Source organism: Pan troglodytes, chromosome X (genome assembly GCF_028858775.2).
Source record: "Pan troglodytes isolate AG18354 chromosome X, NHGRI_mPanTro3-v2.0_pri, whole genome shotgun sequence".
Classification (NCBI taxonomy): domain Eukaryota; kingdom Metazoa; phylum Chordata; class Mammalia; order Primates; family Hominidae; genus Pan; species Pan troglodytes.
The window spans coordinates 121,979,154-122,001,608 of NC_072421.2; the positions used below are offsets into that span (position 1 = coordinate 121,979,154).

The 22,455-nt window shown below is 38.0% G+C and overlaps 1 protein-coding gene across 8 annotated transcripts in view; it reads right to left on the reverse strand.

The window, feature by feature from the left end:
* The window catches only part of TENM1 (teneurin transmembrane protein 1), an 824,537-nt gene that overhangs the window by 99,701 nt on the left and 702,381 nt on the right, over positions 1–22,455 (reverse strand). For 6 of the 8 annotated variants that reach the window (XM_016942759.3, XM_063804361.1, XM_054676475.1 and 3 more), the window contains 3 exons: positions 19,428–19,677; positions 11,409–11,429; positions 5,615–5,847 (listed from right to left, as the gene is read on the reverse strand). In XM_016942759.3, the coding sequence (XP_016798248.1) occupies positions 5,615–5,847; positions 11,409–11,429; positions 19,428–19,677 (504 nt within the window). The remainder of the gene's footprint in view (positions 1–5,614; positions 5,848–11,408; positions 11,430–19,427; positions 19,678–22,455) is intronic. The other 2 variants (XM_016942761.3, XM_054676474.1) reach the window with 1 other exon arrangement.

The window sequence follows — 22,455 nt, forward strand, 5'->3', positions numbered from 1 at the left end:
ACTACACTGTCTCCCTCATAGACACCAGTGACATCAGCAAAAAGTCACTGATTATAGCCTTAGCATCTTTCCATTAACCCCAAATATAACTTTTCACAATAGCATGCAGATGCCAGGAGAATGAGTAGGGCTTCAGGATGTACTTCAGCTAGACCTGGATAGGGACAAAAACAGATTGTTTGTGTCTAGACTTTATTATTCCCAGATTTCTTAATTTCCAATAAAGTTAAGATGAATCCTGTAAGGTTAGTGTCATGTATACCCTAAAAACACTTTTGGAAGCCGTCAAGATTTAAGGATCATTTCCTTCCTATGGAACAGCTCAGAGGCTGTTTGCACTTGTCTGGATATTGCCTAAGTTCTGCTCCTGCTGAGTTCTGACGTCAGTTTGCCTGAAGATGTACATGAGAATAGAGATATAACCCTTGGTGAGGTCCAAGAGAACCAAATTAAGTCACTGATTAATTTCATCCTGTCCAGTCACTCCTTCACCTTCCGTATCTACTTAAAAAAATAAATGCATCCAGCTTGTCACAAATTTTATTTTATATCCCCACCTAGTACCATTTCACATTCTGCTTAAGTACTTGGTCATCTATTACATGACTCATTAGTTTCAGTTCTCTGTAGAATTAAAGAAAGTTGCAGTAAAAATAATAAATGGAACCTAAGTTTCAACTACATCATCCATGCATGTTTTAAAAGCATCTTTCAAAGTCAATTCAAACTCATATACAATGCCAGGGATTAGTACTCCATCAACCTCTTTTCTAAACTTTTTTTCTTTGTCCCATTACATTGAAGTATTGATGAGTAAAATGGCAAATGTTTCTCTTTGTTGAGATTCAGATCTAAGTGCATAAAACTGGATCAGATAAAGACTTCCTCTCAGGAGAAGTACCCAGAGGCTATCACATGAAATTCTATTTGGGGACGCTTCCATTTTTCCTTCAAACAAAATTTGTAGTTACTACTGTAGTCAAGAAATTTAATAAAATGAAGGTTTCCTGCCTGTGTCCCTTAAGGAAAATTTGGTGAAGTTTCTAATTACAGAATCTTCCAAAGAGAAGTGACAAGGTTTCCTGGAGATTTATTTGAATAATTACATTTACAGAGTATGTAAACGCTATCTATGTAGTGCACTATGGGTACACTACTAGGTCAGAAAAATCTGAGAAATGGTTTTAATAGGAAAAGGAAACTAGACTAAAAGTTATTTATCTTGTAAATAAAAATATTTTGTTCCCATTGAATACATGTCCTCAGATTGAAAAGCATTTTTTTCCCCCAATACTTCCAACCTTCCCAGAGATCATAGATTTTAGCAGAAAGGCAGACAGTGTGGTATGGTGAAGTAAAGTGTGGCCGAGGTGGGCGGATCACGAGGTCAGGAGTTCGAGAACAGTCTGACCAACATGGTGAAACCCCGTCTCTACTAAAAATACAAAAATGAGCCAGGCGTGGTGGCCCCTTCCTGTAATCCCAGCTACTCAGGAGGCTGAGGCAGGAGAATCGCTGGAACTCGGGAGGTGGAGGTTGCAGTGAGCCATGATCGTGCCACTGCACTCCAGCCAGGGTGACAGCGAGACTTCGTCTCAAAAAAAAAAAAAAAAAAAAAATGGCATCATGGGTTTTTCGGAGTCAGGCAGACCTGGTTTGAATTCCAGTGTTGTTATCTGTAAACTGTGTGAAACTGGGTAAATTTCTTTTTTAAAAAATAACTTTTATTTTAGGTTCAGTGGTACATGTGTAGTATGTCCGGGTAAATTTCTTAATCTGTCTGATTCTCTATTTCCTCTTCTGTACAATGTGACTAATACTATTTACATCATGCATTGTTGTGAACATCAGAGAAACTGTGTAAAATATCTAGCACAGTGTATGGCACACAATAGGCACTGAACAAGTTATAGTTACAGTTATTTTAATACATTAGAGCTGAAAGGGAGATCATCCTGACCCCTTCAGTTTACAACTGAGGAATTTCAGGACCCAGTGTTTAAATGCCCAATGTCATAAAATTAGTCAATGGCACCACTCAGCCTGTCTATCTTCGTGTTCGGGTAAATGAAACCACAGTGAGGTACAGTGACTTGCACGGAGTCATTGAAAGAAAACATGGGCATTACATGTATTGAAAAAGAAAGTCCAGGCTCCCTCCTTTGGTATTTACCAAAACTTGCTGCCATTGCTAAAAACAAAAACAAAAACAAAACCAAAACAAAAAATTCCCATGGCTCCTGACCTGTTACCTTTCACTGACTGGTTTTTAACCCCATTGGATAATTTACTCTGAATTTAGAATGAATGATCTCAAAAGCAAATTTTATTTCATCCTATTTTTAGAACAGATTTAGAGAGTAAATTAGCTGTCGTACAGATTAACATTTATTTGACTTACCTTGCATAATTAAGGACATGTTGGAGAACCTTCCTATAATTGCAATATGTTGCTTGTTAAAGTCTTGGAGCGAGCAAGCTCTTTTCCCTAACCTAGAAATGGTGCTCCCTAGATGTACATTTCCATTTTCTACTGATCTACAGCTTTTCTTTATTAGCTTCTAGGTGGAGGGAAAAATCAAACCTCTCCTTAAAGAAATTCATTAAACGTTTGCTATCTACTAAGTGGAAGGAAGAAGGAGCTGATGTACAGGGTAGTTTTAAAGCAAAAAACAAACAAATTGGGCTTTCTTGAGAAACAAAGAATCTGTAAGAGAACCTCAAAGATGAAATGAGCAATTAGCAATACTCTCCTCTCATTTTGTACACTGTAATAACTTTTTGCATGTTTTTTCCTTTTATGGAAGTCTATGAAATCGCCCTGCAGCATTTCATTTAAAGAGAATCTCACTTCTAATTCACTGACAAAGGTGAGTGCTGACTATATTCAGCATGGAGATAGGTGCCATAGCTAGGCACCTAAGTGTTCTGACCAGCATTTTCAGAGCAACTGATGGCTGGACATAGGTTCTGCCAGCTGAGTTATTATAAAGATCACTAACAGGGTCTTCAAACATTGTTAGCATGGTTGAAGGAGATGTGGTGGCTACCTAGTGTGAACCACACATCCCACTCCTTTAAGCATTCTAGTTCACTCACTGGATCAAAGCAGATGTTGACAACACCAGCTTCAGGAACGTTATGTGTAAGCTGTCCCAGATGGATTAGACATTTAGCTGTCTGAAGTCTGGGCCAGATGTTATCAGGGCTCTCTTATTGCTTTGGAATGAATGAAGTGTACCAGATTATGGCAAAGGAAGCTCTTGGATAGAAAGATGAGTAAATCAAGACAAAGGAAAATGTAGTAGTGGCTATGACAAGAAGAAAAACTTAGTTTAATATTAGCTTTGATACATAAATTTCAGCACTCTCATTACTGACGCTTCAAGAGTTCATGTAAATCCTGTTCACCAGTACTTTATTACTGCTGTTTCCAAGAAAAAAAAAAGCTGCAGTGAACCAATTATTTGCTTTATTTGGAAAAGATAAAATATTCATTCTCTGTGTGGCAGGTTGAATGTAGTAGTTGAGGTGAATGGTTTTCAAACTAGCAGCAACTCAGGAGGATGTCAATTTAAGGCACAATACAAGCTTGATTCCTCTCTATTTTTTATGCAGAAATCTTTATAATACCCTCAAGAATTTTAAACCTGTGTAAAAGGTGAGACACAGCCTAATGTATTTTCTTGAAAGATGAGCTGATCACATGTTGCACCCGAGTTATTTATTCAATCATTAAATATTTATTGTGGACCCACTATGTATAAGGAAAGAGCTGGCACAGAGAAATAAAGAAAAAATTTACCATAATACTTGGGGGGGGCTTGTGTTCCCTTAGGGAAAATAAATCACCCCCTGTAAACACCATTGAAATTCCTTTTAGGAATTCCTGGCATAGATAAGAGTTACTTAATTGATCAATTACACAATAAGTATGTGTAGTGGGTCCCACACTATGCTAGAAGTTGGTGGGGAAGGGGGGAAGATTCCATAATATTAGATGTGATTTCCCGTCTCAAGCGACTTATTTCAGTAGAAAAAATCTCCCATTCATGAAAGCACTGGAAGCAAAAGAAGGCAAAATAAAATCAAGTGCTAATTGTGTAGTGTAGACACTGTTAAATAAATTCAGATTTAATGGTATAGGGTTAGCCAGAGGGGCTTTATAAAAGACAAAGGCCTTGAAGAAAGTGAAATCTTTAAACTGTGATACTAGTAGGAATTCAATCCCAATATAGCAAAAGTCAAATGGTTAAAGAGTAACCTCTTAAAATTTAAAGTAATAAGTGACCATCTAATAAATTAAACACACTGACCTCACTACATTTATTGGCATGGAAAGATGTTCATAATACATTGTGTAAAACAGGTTACAGAACAGCATTGTATAATATGATTCTACTGTTACAGAATTAAAATATCTGATATGCATGGAAAAGTCTAGAAGGATAAATACTAAAATGTTTACAGTGGTTTTCTACATGTAGTAGGCTTATGGGTGATTTTAATTAAATTTTTTTATTCTCCCTTTTCTAATTTTTCTGCAACACATGTTTGTATTATTTGTATAGTAACTAAGAAAACACTGGCTTTGTAAGCCCAGTAAAATGAATAATTTCTAAAATCACTAACATAAATGCACACATGTATGCATGCATGCAGATACACACACACACACACACACGCATACACACACATACACAAACATCTTGGAGAAGAAACTGAGAAGAGCAGTTAAATAATTAAGATGACAGGGTCAATGATATATGATGACAGACTTAAAAGTTGACTATCCTTCAACTTTGTGGCCTAAGATTGGCATATGATCCAGAAAATCCAGAAGTTAATTGGGAGACACAGATTTGTTCACTAGATTCTAGGCAATTAAATTGAAGGTTGGTCTTTGAAGACTGAGAAGTAAATTTAGGACAAATAAAAATAAGGCCAAACTCCCACAGAAGGCAACAGAAAAAAATTGGAATTTGTTATTTTAGAGGCAATATCAACTGAAAATATAAGTAATTTCCAGAATGATTTAGATAAATTAATGGAAGAAAGGTTCATTGAAGATTCATAATTTTGTTAAGCAAAAGTCAGTAATGTTTAGGGTCTGTGAGATATTCAACATACTTAGCAGTGGTAGAAGGTAGGCACAGACCTTATCCCAAGCAATGCAGGCTGAAGAGCCAAAGCAGGGGTCTGCAGGCTCTCTGCTGGGTCAGGTTAACCCTTTAGTTGCTGGACTGTGGGGAGTTTCCAGGAGGTAACTCTGGGGTGGGTTGTGGTGCCAGGGAGGCACTCTGAGGGTTCTGGCTAATAGTTATTGATCAACTAGAAAAGAAAGCATTTCATTCTTTTAATAACAGCTATAACCATACTAATGAATATTGGCTAAAAATGCATTATGTGCCTTGGATGTGTCTACTGGGACAGACTTCAATATTTTGGCTCTCAGAGGCAAAATATTGAGATTAGTGGATGGGCTAAAGTGTGGCAACAGTCTCGGGATTTTGTAAAGTCAAATAAAATCTTTAGATGACCCAAGGGTGTATATATATATATATATATATATATATATATATATATATATATGTATTTTTTTTTTTTTTTTTACCTCGAGGGCTATTTAGTGAAGCTTCCGATGCTCTCCCACCATCTCCACAATGACTCTGGTCAAAGGGAAGGCACTGATCACCAGTTCCTGCCACCACTTCAAAATTCTTAGACAGATCTTTCGTCTCCACAAGAGATTTCAACTTGTAGACTTTGCGAGTATTGGTGTCTGATAGATAGAGTGATTCAGACACAGGGTCCATAGCCAGATAGTATTTGTGAGCAGGACTTGTGCTAAGGAAGAGAAAAGTAAAGTTATTCAAGGCAATTTTTCAACACGAACCCCCTGGGCTCAGCCTTTTGTCACAAATGGAAAAATCTTTTGATAGATGAGTGAATTCATTTATCTTCCTTCTTAAGTATCAAGGAGATGGATACTTCTCTGTTTTTCTAATAGTGGGTCTAGGTATGAAACAAATCTAATGTATACTGCTAATTCATAATGATGCTGACATTCCGATACCATCCATTTGGGGGTAGAAAGAAACAGAAGACAGGAAATCTCAGGAGGTCATTTTTCTCTTATTCTCCATACTCAGTTATCCAATTACCTACTAGATCACTGCTGGGTGTCTCAGTCACCTCAAACTCAACATATCCAAAACAGAAGTTACTTTCTTTTCCTGCTTTCCCCATCTCTCATAAACCTACTTCCTTTCTCTTGGGCTTCTCACCTTGCTTGTGGACAATACCATCCTCCCAGGCCCCAGTTGTCAATTGAAAGGCATGTCCAAAGCTCAAGGAGTGTCGCTAAGGGAGGATCATGCTGGAGATATACTGCCAAACTTCTTTCCAAGTTTCCCTTTTTCAATTGACTACCACAGTTTTCTAATCTGGTTTTTGTTCTTTCAGGACATAATGGAACTGGTTATATTGAACCTTTTTAAAGTTACAATGGCAATCATATGATTGTGTAATCGCATAGTTATACCTCCTAAAAGTGACCCTAAAGTTACCTTGTTTGGATTTTGGCATTCTTGAAACTTTTCTATTACATACTCACAAGGAATCTCAAGTTATTTTTATCTGTATAGACGGCTGAGTTTGTTTATTATTTTGATTCTTCCTAATTTTAGTTTTTCAATGGCTACAATAACCTTAGTTTTGGAGACATTTTACTTGAACCTAAGGTTTGTGTAATACTGACATCATCCAAACCCCAAATGTGGAAGTCATCCCTAATCCCTCTTTTGCTCTCCACAGGCAATTGTGTCTGTAAACTAACTTTCAGAAACATTCTCATCTTCCATCCCTATGCCATTACATTAGTTCTATCTTTCATCATCTCTGGCCTGGAATATTTTCTATAGATCGATATGTAGGATGTGTTTTTGAAATCTTAAATCATTTTTTCCCATGCTGCCTGCAGAGTTATTCTGATCATTTGGCTCCCATCTTTAAAAACTTTTTAATGTTTCTTGGTGTGTTAGCCAAGCCTTTCTTCTCTTAATTCATTCTTTTTTTTTTTTTTTTTTTTTTTTGAGACGGAGTCTCGCTCAGTCGCCCAGGCTGGAGTGCAGTGGCGCGATCTCGGCTCACTGCAAGCTCCGCCTCCCGGGTTCACGCCATTCTCCTGCCTCAGCCTCCCGAGTAGCTGGGACTACAGGCGCCCGCTACCACGCCCGGCTAATTTTTTGTATTTTTAGTAGAGACGGGGTTTCACCGTGTTAGCCAGGATGGTCTCGATCTCCTGACCTTGTGATCCGCCCGCCTCGGCCTCCCAAAGTGCTGGGATTACAGGCGTGAGCCACCGCGCCCGGCCCTCTTAATTCATTCTTACATGTCTTTTGAGGCTTTATTTGGGCATCATCTCCTGAAGGAAGCTTTCCCAGTCTTCCCTTCTCCAGTCTGGGTTATTTGCATTATCTTACCTCTATTCTGGGGATTACATATCATATTAAATTATTTGTTTATGCGTTGTTTGCATCTCCCTCTCCTGCCCTGCCAGTTGCAGTAAAGCTTGGTGGAGAGCAATCTTGTCTTGTTCATCTCTGATATGTTCATTGCCCATACCTCTGCCTAGCACCCAGTTGTCAAAGCCAGAAACCAGAAGCCATTCTTTTCTACTTCCTTCTTTCCACCATTTCCCACATCCAGTGAAAGGTGGTTTTTAAATTCTACTTTCTAAATTGTTCTCCAGTCTGCTCACTTCTTTTTATCTCTGCTGTTTTTACTCTAAGGCCTCATCATCTCTCATCTGAACTACTTTCTTGGTACCATTTCAGTATTGTGTATTTGTTTACTAATTCATTAAAAATCATTTATTAAGTGCATACAATGTATCCAAGAACTGTGCTATGTTCTAGAGACCTACTTGTGTGCAAGATACACACAGCTTCTTTCTTTATGAAACTCACAGTCTAGTGGGAGAGACAGATAAGCAGACAGGATATGACTACCATGAGTCCAAGTGTTATGACAGGAGAAACAGAAGGAGAGAAATTAGTAAAGAAGAGGGACTTGTGTCTTAGCAGCACCTATCGTATGGTATTAGCATTATTTTTAGAACTTATTAAATGAAGTCCATACTTATTAGATTTCCTTAGTTTTTACCTAATGTTCTTTTTCTGTTCCAGGATCCCATCCACGATAACAAATTATATTTAGTCGTCATGTCTTCTTAGGCTCTTCTGTGCTGTGACAGTTTCTCAGACTTTTCTTGCTTTTGATGACCTTAACAGTTTTGAGGAGTACTGGTCAGGTATTTTGCAGAATACCCTTGACTGAAATGTGTCTGATTGTTTTTTCTTACAGTTAGTCAGGGGTGATAGGCTTTTGGGAGGAAGAGCACAGAGGTAATAAAGTGCCATTCTGATCAAATTATATCAAGGGTACATACTACCAACATGATGTACACTAATGGGTTTGACCTTGATCTCCTGGCTGAAATAGTGTTCGTCAGATTTCTTCACTGTAAAGATACTCTTTCTCCCCTACTTTCCACACTTTACTCTTTGGAAGGAAGTAACTATGCGTAGCCAAAACTTAAGGAGTAGAGAGTTATGCTCCACCTCCTTGAGGGTGGAGTATCTACATAAATTATTTGGAATTCTTCTAAATGGGAGCTTTATCTCGTCTCCATCTATTATTAATTCAACCATTTATTTATATCAGTATGGACTCATGGATATTTATTTTATACTTTGCATTAAATCCAATGCTACTTTATTTTGTTGCTCAAGTTCTTCCAGCTTTAGCCATTGGGAGCTCTTTTCGTTGACTCATGTGTCCCTTTGCCATATCCCCATCAACGAGGGATTTTTTTTTTAGCCTTTCCTTTCTTTCTGGCACTACCAGATGCTCTGGGCTCATCTGCTATACCCCCTGCCCCAATCCTAGAATCAGCCATTTCTCCAAAGACTCCCCTGGTTCCCTTTATTGGAGAATGGTATTAGAAACCAAGATCTGGGTGCTGGGTGTAAGCACTATTTTTTTTCCTAACATATCTTTCTCTCCAACTACACTGTGAGCTCTTTGCAGGCAGGAACCATATTCATCTCTCTATTCTCAGTGCCAACAGAGGGCCTGACAGGATTGGTGCTTAGTACGTGCTAAACTAAACTGAACTGCAGGATATAAAACTAAGACATAAAAGAGTTCAGGCCTTGCTACTTAGGCAAAATGGAGGGGAGAGGGTGGTGAGAACAATCAAGATACCTTTAAGGACTGGAATGTTATTAATTGTATTTGTAATTATATTTGCCCTCCAAGCATATTTATGTATGTTAATAATAATCAGGCCTGCAAATACTAATTTGAGACTGTTTATAGTTTTAATTGGAAAAAATTAGGTTCAATTGGAATACTTAATTTTTTCCTACTTACCTTCATCAAGTAAGAGAATCCAGTAGATTCCAGGGACACCTCCAACCCTGGAACCACCATAACAGGTGCTGTAAATAAACTATGAAGGGCCCCAACAAACTCTAGAATTGATTTGGTAGCCATACCAGACAAGGCATCTCTTTGGGAAAAACTGCTTCAATAGGGGTTTGAGTAAAAGTCTTTACATATATAGTTAAATTTTTGCCTTCAGAATAAAATTTTTCCAATGTGCTCAGATCTTTCTAGAAAAAAGAAGGGGTCAAAACCCTTCTTTGAAACAACTGCAATACTTTGATAGCCAGTTTGTGGAGTTTCAATTCAGTCAGATTAGTCATGCTTTGTTTAGGAAGAGTCCATAGGCCATTTTTCCAAGAGAAATGCTATTTTGCTATTTGCACAAAAGCACTTTGGAATGCAGTACATTCATTCATTATTGAATACCCCCAGTGTGCCTGTGAGGAAAGTTAGAATTAGCAATCTCCTCAAATCTCAGCTGGGGAAACCCAGACACATAGGGAGCTTGTCCGGGGTCACTAACAAGTTTGGGCCTGGACCAAGATTAGACTAGATTATATGTGATTTTGTGTGCAAAATACCATCAGAATACTCTTGCTCTGAAGGCAGCAAAACAAATCAGTGTTCCTGCTTTCTAATGAGCAACATGTCCTATTTTGCTCAGCCAGGCTGTTCTCAAACTTTGTGTACTGGCCCTTAGAAAATAGAATAGCCCAACATACCAAAGTGAAATCTAATCAATGTTATTTTCTTGATAGCCGGCAGTCAGGGAGGTCCCTCCTATCAATATGTAACTTGCCATTTCATGCCATTTCTCAAGTGTACTTTAGCTCTTTTGAGGCTGATTTCTTTCCACTTTCTGAAAACAAGCCACACCTGAGAAAGAAAAAACTACTGGACTATATTCCAATTTGCTTTAATCCCTTGCGTCTCAATGCAAATTGCAATTTGAGATATGTGAAGATTTCTTTTACAACTTGGGTGTTAGGTTTACTATCACCTTTTGGTTAGTTTTACATTCAAGCAATGCTCTTCAACTTAGCAAAGATCACTTCATTCATACTAGTTAAAAATCACATAGATTGTTAAATGGGCAATTAATGTTTATAATTAATACTGTGCAACATTTTACCAGTAAGCAATTTGACAACCAACTTAATTTGCTTAAGGAATCAGTTATGCCAAAGTAGCAAGGCTGATCGTCTGTACTGGCATTTAGGAAGTGGCATTGCCCAAATGAAATCCAGATTAGAAACCCCATCAGTGCCATTTTGATGACAACTGGCATTCGGGAGTGAACAAATTCAATGTTCTCCTTTGCAATTTCAGGTAATTTAGAACAGTTTTGACAAGTGTAATGCGTAAACACATTGAATAGAAATATTCATTATGATTAATTTCAGAGCTATGTACCATTGTCTGCAAATGGTCAGTTTAAGGTTTTCCTATTATTTCTTTTCGGTGGAAAGAAATAGAAACAGTGAGGTCACATAAAAGAAAAAAAGAAAAAAGTGTATTAAAGAAGGTCATCATGGTCACTGTCTCTTAATACACTTAAAAACTGTACTTCTGGATCTAGGGAGATTGCTGTATTACCTCTTTCTCTACCTGCAATTTGAAAACATCAAATCTATTTGAACTTACCAACTCATTTGTGTTATCACCTTAGGGAAACATAATGAAACTTAAGGCCTTGCTTTCCCATGAAGTACTCAACTGTCAGCTTTCACTTATGAATTGTTTTCTTTTTAGTACGTTTTGATCCTCCAGCAAATCCTACATAGTGGACCCTTCTTCTTTTGGAAGACACTTACCTGAGTTATAACTTCCAAATTTATGTTCATACTATTCTTTAACCTTATTTAGGAAGAAAAATTTCCCTATTAACACATTATTAGGAGGTAGTCTCATAGGCAAGAGGGGGCATTAGGTAGCTGCTGATGTGATTTGCTTACCTATGTCTGGTATCTCTGTTTCTAGGGTGCACAAGGTATCCACGAGTGGCAAGCAAAAGCAAACAGAGAGTCATCAGTATCATTGAACAAGCCAAACCTAACCAGACACACCAATTCCTAACTCAGATTGCGGCGTTTAGAGAGACTCTATGGGGATCATTTAGTCAGGCATGCAAGCCAAAGTTGATCCAATCCCTCCAGGCTTTGCCTCCTAAGATGGTGTCAAGGCGATTGCATATTTTGTTTGGCGGATGCGCAAAGTTCTAAGACAGATTTTTCAAAAGGTTCTCTCTGGACCATCTGCATCAGAATCACTTGGATTCTTGCACTTGTGCACTTTCCTAGGGTTCTCCCTAGCCCTACTGAATCAGAATCTTGGGTGGAGGTGGGGCCTGGAAATTTTACTTTTAACAAAGTTGGCTGGCAATTCTGATGCAAAATAAAATTTAGGAACCATTGAACTAGGGGTTGAAGAAGCAGCCACGGCAGAGGGACTAACCATTTTAGGCTTTGGTTTGATAGCCATAAGCACTCTATCAAAGTGTAAAATCACTGTTTTATTATCAAGTTGTGTGTACAGACAGACATCCCAACACTAACCCTAAGCCACTTATCTGATCTCAGAGATAAGATAGGAACATCTGTTGTGCAAATTCCTTAGCAATATTAAAAAGCTCCTTAACAAGTTGAAAGTGTAAGAGTTTTCTTTTAGACCATGACAGAATATCCCTGACATCAAAACTGCTGATCAAAACAACTTCAATAAAACACATTGTACATCAACTATTAGGGCTTTGTGTCTTCTAGCCATCCATGCTCTAAAGGGCAACTGGGGTAGGCACTAGAGGACTGTTGGGCCAGAAGAAGGACAATACTTTGGTGGCTCCTGATCTGTAAGCCTCTTGGCACAGGGTATTGCCTAGGGCATTTCATGATGGGACCTGGTATGAGGTTTCTCACACAGGGAGTGCAGTCTGTGTATAGGCCTGACTTTGGGTCAAGTCTGCCCAGAATTAAAAGGCTATAATCATCTGTGAAATACGATCATTTTAATTTTTAAAATCCTTTTAAATCTGGCCCTATGTCATTTTGAAAACATAGAGATAACCATTTTTTTATCTAAACTAGGAAATGGTCTTATTCTTTGGAATCTCAGGGAAGAAGAAAATATACACAATTTTTCATCTGAAGTTATCTGCCACAGCAGATTCAACTCTTTTTAAAAAGAACCTTTCTGAGATTTTACTAGTTGGGCCACAGGTCAAGGTTCACTGACTTTTCTGTTTCCTTTGCTCATCTCAAAAGGGTAGGTATCCTGTGGGTTGAAACAAAGGTGAACTGATAAGGATGAGGAGCTCTGATTAGAAACCTGGCCGCAGGCATTTGCGCCTCTTTCAATTTGTTTGTCTCTAGAAACTTTCATTTGCACCTCTTTCAATTTCCTTGTCTCTAGACACTTGCCTGTTTTTGTGGCCTCTAAATTATAGAATGAGTGTGTTTGAGCCTAGCTGTAATCACTGTGGCATAGGTGCTCCTCCTGAAAGTTTAGTTGTGAAAGTACTAGAAGGATCTCATTAAAATATGGTTTCATCAGCAGCAGATTCTCATGGTACAGAACCATTTGTGTGGCTACAAAGGGTTTTGAAATTCTTACATGATGGCAAGGAGTGAGAGGGGGATGGTTTGACTTTCTTGCAGCTGCTTCTGATTCTGCCAATAATGTCACTGTGAATTTGGAAAGATGTCCCATATTATGCAGAGCAGCTTCTCTCATTAACATCTCAGAGGGAGGAAGTGAAAATGACGGAATTTATTTCCAGTGTGTGACCTTGTTCTGTCTCAGAATTACTTTTCGTTAAGGATTTAGGACTGAGCCACCACCAAAGTCAGTCTGCTATCTAGCTACCAACTGACTACATGCTGAGGTGTCAGTGTGTGAGCTCTTCACAAGGGCCTGGGCCCATCCGTGGGCACCACCACCTGGCAATGGACCAACTTGAAGCTTGCCATGAGTTAGGAGAAAGAAATGGAATTTCAAATCTTTTTAGCGCAAGACATGCTTCCAATGATAAAGTCTTTAAGTTGACCTTTGATTTTCTCAAGATCCAGGTGATGAAAGGGTCATGTACTCTTCTTTTCTAATTTAAAAGAAAATTATTGATATGATTTATATACCATAAAATTCACCCTTCTAAAATGTGTAATTCAGTGGTTTCCAGTACATTCAGAGAGTTGTGTAGCCTTTACCATTATTCAATTCCAGAACATTTTCATCATGCTATGAAGAAACTCCATACCTATTTGTGGTCACTTCCCATTTTTCCCCTCCCTCAGCTCCAGGCAACCACAAGAATACCTATTCTGGATATTTCATATAAATTGAACCGTTAAATATTTGTCCTTTTATGTCTAGCTTCTTCCACTTAACATAATGTACCATCTATTCCTTTTATGTTTTTGTGAGGTAAGGGATGGAAAAGAGGACATATGCCAATTTTGGAGCTGTTTTCTAGTGACCTGGCATCATGAGACTCTGACTGGCCTGCACTGTGGTGGCTGCAGCCCTTTACTTGTTCTTCATGCTGTTCTCAGCTTCTTTTCATATTCCTGGCCAGAAACATTTGACATTGAAGAATGGTCTGCCTTTCTTGCTCCTCTTTCCTTGGTCTTCTTGCTTTAGACATCAGAGCACACTCCTGACTGTCACTGACTTCTCAGGTCTTCCAACTCCAGCGACCCTCATCCAAGACTACCTTCCCCCATGCTCTGGCTCTGTTCCTTGCCCTTATCACAACTTACCTGTCCTGTTTTAGGGCCCTGTTTTCAGCTAGCAGTCCCTTTGAAAAGCAATCTGATAAATGAATCCATATCAAGGGACTCGTGAATGCTTTTAGCTTGATGAACCATTCTAAAAGAGGTTCATGTTTTGGGAAATCTTAGAGATGCAATGTTTCAATTCAAAGGAACATATTTCTTAGAGTGAAAATTTTGGGCACCATGGAAGGCCAGTGAAGATGTCTTTGGGTGAGGTGGAGGGAATCCTTGAGTACCACTGCTAATACATGAGATCAAACTGGGGAGGTAACCACCTATTTCATCTACATGTAGTGTTTCTAGTATTTGTAGCTCCAATGCTGTTGACAAGAGGATGGTTCATGGCCATTTCTGAGATATTTGTAGAGCTCTCAAAGCTCCATTTCCATTTGTTCCTTCAGCGGAGAGCTCTACAAGTTCTCCTGCCTCTCAGCATTCTAACTGCCCCTAAATGGCTGCTATTCCAGTTCTACTCCATTCCCAGTCAATGACAGGAATCAAGTCCAGAGCACAATGTATGAAATATTAAGCAGTTGCTGGAAAAGAAACAGGAAAATCTCAAGAGAAATTTTCATATCACATTGACATTTGTTGAATCCAAATTACTCAAGATACCAAGAAGCATTTGCCAGGCTCTTATTTTCTTATCTCTTTCACTTTTAAGGGAAGGACAAAACAAATATCTGGAGAATAACAAAATCTTGAACAACAGCAGCATGAGGTTTTTATAAAGAATAAATCATTTCCAGTCATGCTTAATGAGTTTTCTAATAGAGTTGTGAAATTAGAAGATGAGAGGGGTACAGGGGGATATTACATATTTGAATTCTTGCAAAGCACTTGATATGGTGTCTCCTATTTTTACTTACATAATTATCCCTGTTGGTTTCAGAAAACTTAAAAGTGGTCCTGAGGCTATAACAATTTAAAAAGTCAACTAAGTCATAATTGATGGGAAATAGTTGAAGGACTTGTAGATGTTTAGACTGAGGAAGATAAAGCTCAGGAACCTATGACAGCTCTCCTCACACTTGTGAAAGTTGTCAGGTAAAAGAGGGAAGTGACTTCTGTACTGTTTTAGATGCTACCATTTGCCACTACTGAGTGAATTTTTCACAAAGGCAGATTTTGGCTGAATATAAGGAAGAATTTTCTAATGGAGCAGTCCAAAGATGCAACGGATCTTGAGAAGTATTGAAGTTTCCCGTGATTGAAAGAGATCAGTGTAGAGACAACAAACCATCAGGCATGGAATGGGCACAATTTTGGACCTGATACCCTCATGGATCCTTCTAATACTAAGCTCACAAATCTGTGATGTCATTTTTGTTCCACTGAAATCTGTGTGTGTGTCTGCATATATGGAGCAAATTCCTAGCGAAACCAACTCCTAAACTATCTCACATAGAAGTGAATCTATCTTAAAATTTTTTTCAAGGATGTATTTTTAAAGTCGCAGAGGTTTAATTGCATGATCTTATCAGCTTTCCTTCTTTATTATCTTACCTCAATCTCCCACTGGAAGGAAGCTTTAAGATGCATACATACGAATGAAATCTGCAGGAAACAGGCAAAGGGGTACTATATACTTAAATAATAAGAAATAATATTGTTTCTCTTGGCAGATTTCTAATGATAGTGATATTGCTGACTTTTCCTTTTCCTCCTTGTTCTACCAATGGAAATAAATGATTGGCAACCAATGAAAATGAAGTTATTTTTGAGGTCAGATGTTTCAATTGGAAACATTTCGGATCAATAGGGCTGAGGCAGAAAATATCTACAGTCTTCCAATCTTTAAACTGCCAAGGGACATCTGGAATTACTCGATGTGGCCAAATATGAAACAAAAGGATCTAGAAGGGCATCCATTAGGGGCAAACTATATGTCCTCCCAAAATGTCATCAAACTTTGGGCTGAGAGCTACACAACTGTGGATCTCTGAACAGGTTAAATTGTATGTGTCATGTAAGAGGATGCTCAAGTATAAACCTGAAGTCAATTTTATAGATAAGGAAGAGAACTACTAGAGAACATAGTACATCAGTTACATAATGAATAACCTGGCAGAGGATCAAAATCTATAAGGCTCTCTATCCCATTCTACAATAATCTGTTGACAATATTGCTTCTCCATTCACAATTTTAAATACAACCAATAACATAATGGCTATATTAGTCTGTGTTTCCAAGGAAACAGATGACTCAACCAAGTAAAGTGACTAATTTGCATGGGGCACAGAGCAATTAAATTAACTGATCTTAAGAAAAATACTGGTACGAAGTGAGGTTTTTATCTAAATACAGTAGAATCAATGAACATTATGGTTCTTAAGATAGCACAGCCTTATTAAATCAACTTATTTCTCTCCAGGAAGTTTAAATTTGGAAAATTTATAAAGCAAATATATAAATCCACAAATTATATGTACAATGTACAGTACACATATAGGCAACTGATCAGGATAGATGCTTTTTTTTTTTAAAGTGAATCTAATAAGAGCTATATTAGCTTCTGAGTAAACATGACAGCTAATGACAGCTAATGTGTGCTGACATAAACTGGTTTGATGGTTTTGAATACAGTCAAACAGTTAGGGAGTTACCTGTCAATTAGATCAAAATGATCACGTATATTCCATTAGCTTATTTCTTTGATGGCCAATCACAGGAGTGTTGGAATAGAGAAGAAATAATTGCCTTTTCTCCTTGAACCTAATGCAGGGGATATTAACCATGAGTCTATAAAAGGGCTTCATCTACAGGGACTGGTTGCTGGTGGGGCAGTGGGAGGCAGGGAACTCTAAGGAAGGGAAAAAAATGCGATCCCTTAAATCACATATGCCATTTTGTGTGATTTTGTTTTTTCTAGGGAGAGGGTCCATAGCCTTCAGTAGATTCTCAAAGGAGTCTAACACTAATAAAAAAAAAGTTAAGAAGAACTACTCTAAAGGATCTCAACTCAGAAAAGCCGGCTAGCTTGAGAAAAGCTCTCAAGCTAAGTGAGAGCCTTGATGTGTGAATTCAAAGTGTGTGCATGCCTAAGTGAAGAGCTGAGACAATGAGACAAAACAGTGTCATGGAATAAGAATGAATACAGGCATTGGATAGTACTTCAAACTGTCAGAAACTAATTTTTCTTTATACTGTGAAAATCAGTTTGCAATTAGAGTCCAAGTTATTCTATTTTATACTTCGAATGGCTTTGTATTGAAGATCATAAGGTACTTTGGACTAAAATGCGAATTTGTAAACTGTTAAGGATCCTTGACCAAGAGAGAATCTCATCAATAAATGACAATTGCTCCACTTTAGGTAAATTTACGTTTAAATTACAAAGAAAAGGACTAAATTTAGCTGGAGTTTAAAAAATATTAATATAATTTTTTGTTTTGTTTTTGTAGATAATTTTACTGTTTTTCCTTTGAGGAGTTAGCTATATAGGGGTTAGCTATACAGGCTTTATAGGGTTAACTATGTAGACTCAGCAAGAAAAGGTCTCTGTCTACCTGACAGTCTGGATGACTAGAAACATTCAGATGTTGAATGAATTGTTCAGCGCTCCCATCTATATCTGGCATTATATAGATAGAGCATCCCTAGGGTTTTGAAAACAATGTGGACTGTTGTATAAATCATTTCCACATCCAGACATACAACCAGCCATCTTGGCCTTCCTGTTGACTTTCCAGTAGGTAGGTGCCCAAAGAGATATGCTGCTGGAAATGACAAGTCCCCATGAGGTGTAACATTCTGAGGTACACGAACACTTGATTAGGGTAGGGTGCTATGAATTAGTACCTCTCTAGACTCTCTAAAAGTGCTTTGTCTTTATTATAAAGTCTTAACTTTACAGTCTGTTTTTTCATTAGCTAAAGGATTTAACAGCTTTCTTCCCTATGACAGCCTTTGCTACTATAATTAAGAAATGTATTAAAACTGGAGTGAATTAATGTGAAAAATGGATGGGGGCTTGGGACTAGAAGATTTCCCCAGCTAGGTGTTAGGGAATAACACTCAGTATTAGAAAATGGAGGTATATTCCACAGCAAGCATGAGAATCTGAAAAATTTTGAGAAATGCCCTTATGTATTCAAATTCACATGCTTGTGTGAAAGTAAGTGTTAAATGAAAATGACCCAAGACTTTTCATGTGTTTTAATTGGCTTTGATGATGCCATGCACATACAAGTTGCTCTGTCAATGTCTATGCTCTTCTAGTCACTATATTTGGTCACTATTTGTCAGGTCATTGAGGAGATGCCTGAAGAAAAAATTGTTTTATGGAATAGTTCATAGGATAGCATCTAGATCTTCTGAACACAGAGAAACTTTAAGCCAAATGTTCCAGAGGCATGTGTCAGGAATATGGCTGTCATAACTAATTAGAAAGAAGGCTCTACCAGTTTACCCAGGGGAAAGGAAACAGGTATGTTTATTCTTAAGGAGACGGGAGTTGAAGCTTCCCTTTTCTATAACACCAGAAGATACACATTTGTGTCTTATAATCTGAGAAAGGGAAGAAATAAGCAAATTAAGCCACAGTCAATTTAGTCATAATCTTTGTGGAACTTCAGGATATGGAATACTAAAAGCTACGAATTCCTTACAAAAGGTGTCAAAATACTTTGTACTCTCAAGAAAATTCCTAAACCATGTGGGAAAATCTAAAGATAAATGCTTTAATTATCATGGGGTAGGGCTTTTAAGGGTAAAGAACCATTTCTCCCTCCTTTATCATGCCATGAAAACCAGATTTCCATTTTCTTGTTTATGAAATGACCATTTCCAAAGATTGGAAATAAAAACTTATGAAGTTTAGCCTTTTGGATCTGACAATACCTCTCCCAACTAGAATGGAAGAGTTTTGATGAGTCTTCACAGTGGCCAGCAGCGAATGAGTGACTTACTTGAGTGCTTGGAAGTATTGAGATCCATGTCAGTGTCAGCACTCTTTACAGGGAAGGACATACATACAGGGATGTTAACACTTCCTGGTTCTCCAAAGTAGTGCTCAAAGGATCAATCCTTCAAGTAGGAAGAGTGAGCACGTTGACCTTTGTCCCTGTTCCTGCATCTTAACTCAGTGCTACAATAGGGGCAACTACATTTTCTGCTTCTACTGGCAATGCTTTGTCTTTTCATATTATCTTGCTTTTTGCTTTATCTGCTAAGCAAATATATAGAGATTAGAGAAGACTTACCTTAATTCCAAAATACTAACGGAGTTTCCCGAGGGAAATATTCTCCTTACAAAATTGAAGTCGCCAACATACACACTGCCATCAGGGCCAGAAGCTAAGGCGACAGGAGCAAAGAGTTTGTTGTTGTGGGCTGGGCCATTGCAGTTGGTGCAGGCTACACTCCTTTGGTGTCCATTACCCATTATGGTTGATATGACTGGGGGCTGCTGGGAAATGAACATATTTTCTCCATTCCCTTTATGTATGATTCCTGGATTCAAGGAAAACAAAAAGAGAATTTAAGAAAAGCAATTACCACAAAATAATCTCAGCAATATTTTAATTTATTTTTCATCATTCAAAGCAGGAAGGAGCTTTGGCCTGGCATAAGAGAACCTGAGAGTGAAACACACACTTTCCTCGGTTTTGTTTAACTGCATAACCACAACAAATAGTAGCATAATACTTTGCCTCAGTTTGTCCATCTGTGAAGTAGGGTAATACTTCACAGTATTATGTATGTTGTAATTACAACATTACAGTCCTTGTAATGTTGATTCTAAATGACTCAATAAAGCATTTGATGACTAACTTTTAATGACCTATTCACTCTGGGCTCTGTGAATCATCTGTGGCTACATTTTCATATCTGGCTGGCTCTTTTCTGATGCCTAGCACATACCTGTCTGACTTCAAATTACCCTCACTATGAAACCAGTTCCTGAAAAGAGAATATCAGTCAATTTTAATATTAACCTTAGCAAAACACAATCAGGAAGGTAATCTACTTCTGTGAAAAGAAAAGAAATCCTACTGCTAGAATGCACTTCAAAGAAATATGAAAGAAACTTGAATTTTCCACTCTTTTGGACCATATCGCACTATCATCAGTGCAGGAAATAGAGATACTGACTTATGAAAATGCTTTGCAGACATTCTGTGTGGGCAATCTCATCCATACCCACAGCTTTAACTCCCATTTCTATAGGCTGAAACTTTCTCCCATCCAGAGTTCTTAACTGACATGCAATTTCCTTCTAGACCTCTTTACTTGGACCCCCCACAATTACTTCAGACTCGAACATATAAAAACTGAACTCATTATTTTTCTGCAACCACTCCCAAACCCTGCTCTTCCTCTTGTGTTCCCTAATCATCTTATGAGTGGTTGTACCATGCATACAATTACCTAAATTGGAAATCTGGACATCACCATGGCTCTTCTTTCCCCCTATTCCTGAAACCTGATTAATCATTAACTCCCATTGAGTCTATCCCTTAAAATGTGTTGAAACCAGTTTTTTCTCCCCTATTCCTACATTAGTTTAGTTTTTCTTAACTTCTTGGTCTCCTGGTCTCCATGCATATCCATTTCCAGATCTTCGTCCCCACTCCTGCCATAGAGATTATTTCAGTCTGTGGTTTAATACCTTTCAATAGCTCCATATCCCTTTAGGATAAAGGGCACATTCCTTATTGTTAAGGCACAAAAAGTCCTTCATGATTTGGCCCTTGACTACTTCTTCAGTCTCCCCTCTCATCATGCTTTCATCTATATCCTGAGATCTAGCCAGAACAAACTACTTATGGTTACTTTCACCTACTTCCATTCCTCTATGTTTTTGTCCATGCTATTGTCTTTATCTTGAATGCCTTCCTCATCTTGTCTGCTTGGGGAGGTTCTATTCATCCTTTAAAGCTCAGCTCCAGTTTTCCTCAATGCTCCATCCAGGCAGAGTCAGTTACTCCCTCCTCTGTGCGCCCATAGTTTGTTTTCCATAGCTCTGTTATAACATTTACCACATGTGTGATACAGTTTTTATTACTTCTCTGTCTTTCCCATTAGAACATGAATGAGCTCCTTGAAGGCAGATCCTCTGTCTTACTCCTTTCTGTATTTTAGTGCCAATCCCTGTGGCCAAATCATTATAAGTGCTCAGTAAATGTTGAAAATAGGCTTTGAGTTTCTCGTAGTTTCCTTGTCTAAATTCCAATGATTTTGCAAACCTGCTGAGCCTGGGCAGAAAATCCGAGGAACAAGTACTGCTGTGCTAAATAGCTCAAGTCAGCCCAGAGTGAGCCAGGGCAGGTGAAACATCCATGTTGTGGGAAGGCATGCCCATGTGTCAGACTGAAGTCACTGACAGCAAATGAATGAATGCAGTTATACAGTTAAGCCTTATTTTTTTCTCCCTTTCCCCCTGCTGTCTATCTCCTTGCATTGCCTGTTATTCTCCCTAAACATTTCCTGAAATGGCTCTTTAGTTTTCTTCCAACTTTGGGTACCACAGTCCTACCACAGAAACTATTGGTCACTCTGAGGTAGGAACATTGCTGGCAAAAATAAACAAGAGGGTAAAACATGCTATAATACCATGGTGGAATATATGGTTGGAAAGGGCCTTCCAGCAAACAGAAATCCCATCCATCATATAGTATTGGATTTCAAATTTAAGCATTTTTACTTTTCCTTCCAGGGTGATTTCTGGCTACTTTTGCAACACATGATTTGCAGGAGCAGCTGTGAGTTTATGCCCTAACAAATTGGTCTTTTATTACAGAACTATGAGATATCTTGAGGATCACCACTTTCTTATTATTTTATTAATAACTTTATTAGGTAGTAGGGACCTTTCTTAAGATTTAGAATAGTTAATTAAGTAAGATGAATAGGAATTTCTTTTCTCAAAAAAACATTTAATTGCAGTGTGGTCAATATTGTAATTCAAATAAATTAGGAGGAGGTGAATGAGAACTGGAATGACAGTTGCAAAACATCATTGAAGAGAAATCTCCCGATGATTGCTAACAGAATATTCTACAAACGAGACTATGATATGTTCTTTAATAAATGAGGAAACCACTGTTTAGCATGTCAGTATTTCAGCAATGCACTATAGTGTATATCATTCAAAAATCTTTCCAATTATTGGCTTGGAAATACCAGATTTGCTATTAACATCTATTTTCACAGGTAGATCTCCATTTTTTTATATCAATATAATGGTATAGTTAACAATTACCCTCAAAATGACATGTTATTACCAGC